Source organism: Amblyomma mixtum, chromosome 3, assembly GCF_055824585.1.
Source record: "Amblyomma mixtum isolate Tamu chromosome 3, ASM5582458v1, whole genome shotgun sequence".
Lineage (NCBI taxonomy): Eukaryota > Metazoa > Arthropoda > Arachnida > Ixodida > Ixodidae > Amblyomma > Amblyomma mixtum.
Genome location: NC_143014.1, coordinates 139,820,366 through 139,826,078, shown reverse-complemented (window position 1 = coordinate 139,826,078; position 5,713 = coordinate 139,820,366). Strand labels below are relative to the sequence as shown.

The 5,713-nt window shown below is 48.5% G+C and overlaps 1 protein-coding gene across 1 annotated transcript; it reads left to right on the top strand.

The window, feature by feature from the left end:
• The first annotated feature begins 2,161 nt into the window (after positions 1-2,161).
• On the top strand, positions 2,162-5,368 carry LOC149352152 (uncharacterized). The gene has a single exon (XM_089577120.1). The coding sequence runs from the start codon at positions 2,291-2,293 to the stop codon at positions 3,659-3,661; it is 1,371 nt and encodes a 456-aa protein (XP_089433246.1). The 5' UTR covers positions 2,162-2,290; the 3' UTR covers positions 3,662-5,368.
• Positions 5,369-5,713: the final 345 nt, after the last annotated feature.

The following is a 5,713-nucleotide window of genomic DNA, read 5'->3' as shown; positions in this document are numbered from 1 at the left end:
ACGATAATTTTCGCTTCCTTGCCTTCATTTTCCCGTATTTTCTATAATTTGGCTGTTTATACCTCTTATCAGTAAACCTGCATTTTAATTCAGCACTTCTTGTACGTTTATTTCGTTTCGTCGCCTTTCTCTGTAGGTAATATTGCGTTAGAGACTATGATTTATCCCTCAAATGCTTTCGTGCGCCACTGCAGTAACGCTGATGGCTTGAATGCATGATCCGGGATGGGCGTATTTAGAATTTGAACGCCCAGAATTCCTCCAGATGTTCTCTAACCCGCTTTTAATTCTCACCTTACAAGTGGGGGCAACGCTAATGCCGTGGTGCAGCAGATGAAGTGCCAGTGGGTGGTGTATGGGAAAACGAAAACTTATACCGAGAATTTTTGGGCTTTAAGTAAATGACGATAAATCAATCACACTGCATCAGCGCGACAAGAAGGCGGGATTATTTCGGAAATGTGGCAGTTCAGGGAATATATATGTACGGTCGTGTTTGGCAGAGCACGTGTTATTGGATGACCGCCGCAGCGTCTAATATAAAAGGAACGCCGAAGGAGCCAGCAGCACGAGTTGGAATTAGAGGCAAACTGTATGTACAATTTGTACAGCCTGCTATATCGGTTCAGTCTGAGATGAGGCGGTCCCGTTGCGACAGGAGTAAACGGCCTCTCTCCTCCGGTCTGAAGTGCACTCTGTCAGAGAATCTTTTGTTCGCTTGTGATCGCGGGGTCCACCCCGCAGCCGGGTCTTCACGCATGCGGCCGTCAGCATGCGCTGCTGTCACCGGAGCCGCAGTCCTGAATCATCCTGCGAGCGAGTTCTCGGAAAGCCCTCCTCGAAAGAGGCCATCCGCGGCATCACTGGGACATCCGAGTAGTGTAGCCACAGACGGTCACACCTTCGTCTCCTTAGACGAAGGAGTGACCTTCCAAGAAGCCGATGCGCATAACGAACTTTACTATGAATCAAACGCAAGTTTCGTCGGGCTTCGTATTTCTGGCTGTGGAATAAAAAGTGCACATACTTTGAACCGCAGATACCACGAACGCAATCAGCGCGACCATCAGTTTCGTTGTAAATTAGCTCGAATGTATATCCATTTTGCCACACACGCCCAGCTGCACTCCTTGTGAACTGTCTGCGACGTTTTTCCATAGGCACGTGTATGGTTTATGGGGGTTTAACATACCAAAGTGACCAGGGCTATGATGGACGCAGTACTGAAGGGGCCGCCGCGGTGGCTCAGTGGCTATGGTGCTCGGCTGCTGACCCAAAAGACGCGGGTTCGATCCCGGCCGCGGCGGCTAGAATTTCTTTGGAGGAGAAATTCTAGAGGCCCGTGTACTGTGCGATGTCAGTGCACGTTAAAGAACCCCAGGTGGTCGAAATTTCCGGAGCCCTTCACTACGGCGTCTCTCATAGCCTTAGTCGCTTTGGGACGTTAAACCCCACAAAACCAAACCAAACCAGTACTGAAGGGCTCCGGAAATTTCTACCACCTGGCGTTCTGTATCGCCCGCTGACATCACAGAGTACACCGACCTCTAGAATTTCGCCCCCATCGAAGTTCGACCGTCGTGGCAGGGATCCATCCCGCGTTTTTCGTGTCAGCAGTCGAGCGCCATAACCCCTGAGGCACCGCGGCGGCCATAGACACGTTTAGAGACGCTGGATGCACATGTGGCAGTAACTCCCGCCACGTGCTGCCTTTCCTATCTGTCACCCTTCCTCTCCCGCCACATCCAGGTTTCGAAGCTCTGTATAGCGGCAGTAGAGGATCGCGCACGTCGAGGCAGCCTACACCCTATGACCCAACATCCAGCCCCCTAGTCATGCCCCTAGTTACCCTAGTGGAGTGCCCACCACCGCCAACCCCGTAGTGGAGATCAGTGCCACCGCCTCAAAGACGAACCGGACGAACGCCGTGCAGAAATGGCCGTAATAAAAAAAATACTTCCGAATACATTATTCAGATATTGTGCAGATAGCATTTTTGTTTTGCTTTTTTGCTCGTCTCCCTTTTTTTTATTTGGTAGGATTCAAAAATGGTACCATCCGCCACAGAGAAGGATTGATCATCATCATAATCATCATCATTGCAGCTGCTGTTCTTTAAGGCTTGTGCCACCGTTCGTACCGCATTTGTTGCAAGGTTCGTACCAGCGTCTGGCATTGTTTTGCTTGATTCTATTCAATTCAGTGAACAGTGAACGCTCGAATCTGCCGCACAGTTTACAAATTTTGTGTCTATAGTACGTCGTGGCCGTTCTCAGGTGACATTTTCATTATGGTGCCGGTGCTGAACGCGGTGGACCAACGCCTGGACGCTCTGCGCGCCAGTATGCCTGTGCCAGCACCGCACGAGATGCCTGATTTGGGTGCGTTCACTCGATGCTCGGACGTAAGCAACGCTAATGCGTGTGACGCTGCGCGCTGGCATTCGAAATGCTTGTTGTCAAAACGGAGGGACTGGGCGTTGTGGATGGCCAGCGTAGAAGTACGTAACCGCTCTGAACCCTTCTACAAGCGTCGCTCGCGACGTGCGGCGAGTGCGAAGTTAGGCGGCGGTGCAGCAAATGAAACCGGCCTACTCAGCTCAAGGGCCAGCTTAGCGCTGGCGCAAGTGGACGAGCTTTTGTGCTACAAGTTTACGCTGCAAAGATTCGCTGACAGCGAATTTAAGCTTGACAAGGAAATTCAGAGTCCCGACGGCCACCAGCAACACCCATCAATCACTAAGGCCCTCGGTGAGTACGACTTGAAGCTCTTCACTGCGCATCCCTGGGAGCTTTCACCATCCCGCCAAGACTCTACGTACCCCTCGGCGAAGCCCGGGCAGCAGCCGAGAATTGTAGACTCTGTCTATTTAGGTTCTGCAGACTGGTTTGGTGATTTGAAACGTGAGATCGTCACCGCCGGCGAGACTTGTGACGAGAAGCACGAAGAGCCAGAGCCGCCAGCCCCCGTTCCCGGGAAGTTCGCACCTCCCGAGCTTTCAGCTGCGATGCAAGCTGAAGTGGAGGCGGCGTTGAAACCATGCCCGCAAGAAGAGGTGTTGGCAAGAGGCTTCAGCCTTGTCGTTACGCGTGCCGATATGATGACCTTGAGCGAAAACCAGTGGATCAATGACACGGTCATAAATTTCTATATGAGCATGCTCGTCAACCGCTCTGAGAAAGGCTCCGTTCGGGTCTATGCATTCAATACTTTCTTTTTCACTAAGCTGCGTCGCGATGGCCACGAGGGTCTGAAGCGCTGGACGCGCAAAATCGACCTGTTCAGCTACCACATAGTATTAGTGCCTATACACTTGGGCGGGCACTGGTTCTTGGCAGTCGTGGACTTCAGGAGGTCTGAGATTGCCCTGTATGACAGTTATGGGGCTGCACTCGCGAATGCGAAATGCATAGACCGGCTGAGGGAGTACCTTGAGCAGGAAAGTTTGCATAAACGCAAGCATGGCATTAACTGGGATGAATGGAAGTTCATCGTGGCGGAAGATGTACCACAGCAGCAGAATATCAGTGACTGTGGCATGTTCACCTGTCAATTCGCAGAGTGCATCTCCCGTGATGCACCCTTCCAGTTCACACAGCAGCACATGCCATACTTCCGCAAGCGTGTTGTGTATGAAATTTTACACAGCGCACTCCTATGAAGCACACAAGGAGTAGCTCATCTTTTTTTCTTCTAGTTTGGAATGGAAGAGCTGGAGACTCACTTTTTTTTCTTTTATTTAATTGGACATTTCTGGGAGTTCTAGGTCATCCTGCATTATGTATATGTTTGTCAAAGTAATTTCATTAAATGACTGTTCATATGTACACTGTTCTTATTGGAGGTGATTTTCAGGTTCCTCCATTGTAACCCTAGTTGAATTATTTCCTGAATGATGTGGTTATATCACGCAGGTATTAATTTTAGTGTCATTTGTCGTACAGGTACAGATGTGCCTCCTGTGGCTCAGTGCCTTAATTTTAACTTTGTTGGTGGCTATAACAAAAAGAATATGAAATTTGCTATTTTCATAGGTGAGCCATAGTCTACCTTCGATTGGTAAGGTTATTATGTTCTGTCTTCTGCAAGAACATGCGCAAATGAAATTGAGGGCCTTGGTCTACTGTTGTAGATCGGGAAACGGTTGTGAGCCTGTGTGGAAGCCTTAAAAGTGAATGTAATTTTTTTTTTTGACGTTGGCTTAGTTGCTCTGTATACGTATTCCGCACCAGTGTTACAGTAGTCGCCATGTTTCAAGACAGAAGCACGGCAATAAAGTGCATGTTTTTCTACTCCGTTTATTGCCACCTGCTCCAAACTGCACTATGGAAACTGCGCTCTGCGCTCCATCATGGCACCTCTGGGGGCATGTGAAACTCATCTGTTGCCCTTGAATCGGTTAAGCAGAGCTTCAAAAGACTGCAAGTTTTGAGCCTATGCCATTGTTTTGGTACTGGCGAAGTACTGCATTTATGGGAACTTGAAATTATTGAGACAAGTATCTGTTTCTTCGTGGTATGAAGCATTGCGTGGACATTGACAAAGTAGACTAGGACCAGTTGATCGGACGTGTATGAACTACAAAAATAGTACAGAAACAAGAAGAGAGGGAAACAGAATGTTCACTATTTCCTGTCGTTGCCGCTTTGTGTCATGTTTGTCTTTGTGTCATATACATAGAAGCCTGATTGCTTGGTTGTATATTGAAGCTCGTTCGAATTGTCTGCGTTGGAACGCGGGAAATCTGTGAACGAAGACATCTTTCTGAAGAACACTGCATTTTCAGCAGGAATAAGTTGCAGATTTTAAGGGACTGAAATTATTTTGATGGTCATATTCTACAGCAGCAGATCTGTATAGGTTGTCTTTGCGAGTACTCTTCAAGTCAAATTTAGAGGATCTGCGTGGACTCAATAATTTAAAGGAATTTAAAAAATATAGCTGCTCGCAACCGATTAGAGCGATACCTCAATGCATGTTCTTAGCGGCAACTACCCCGATGACTTGAATGGCTAATCTGACTTGAATGGGTTTTTTGGTTTGGTTTATGGGGTTTAACGTCCGAAAGCGACTAAGGCTACGAGAGACGCCGTAGTGGAGGGCTCCGGAAATTTCGACCACCTGGGGTTCTTTAACGCATCAGTGGCAGTAACTCCCGCCACGTGCTGCCTTTCCTATCTGCCACCCTTCCTCTCCCGCTACATCCAGCTTGCGAAGCTCTGTAGAGCGGCGGTAGGGGATCGCGTACGTCGAGGCAGCCTACATTCTATGACCCAACATCCGGACCTCTAGTCATGCCCCTAGTTGCCTTAGTGGAGTACCTACCACCGCCATCCCCCTAGTGGAGATCAGTGCCACCGCCTCAAAGACGAACCGGACGAACAGCATGCAGAAATGGCCGGAATAATAATAAAAAAAAATACTTCCGAAAACATTGTTCAGACATTGCGCAGATAGCATTTTGTTTTACTTTTTTGCTCGTCTCCCTTTTTTTATTTGGTAGGATTCAAAGATGGTACCATCCGCTGCAGAGAAGGATTTATCATCATCATCATCATTGCAGCTGTGCTTTTTTAAAGCTTGTGCCACCGTTCGTACCGCATTTGTTGCAGGGTTTGTTCCAGCGTCTGGCATTGCTTTGCTTGATTCTATTCATTTCAGTGAACAGTGAACACTCGAATCTTGCGCAGTCGCACAGAGGGAGAGAGAGAGA

Coding starts and splice junctions, on each gene's coding strand:
- LOC149352152 (XM_089577120.1), top strand. CDS start 2,291: ATGGTGCCGGTGCTGAACGCGGTGGACCAACGCCTGGACGCTCTGCGC.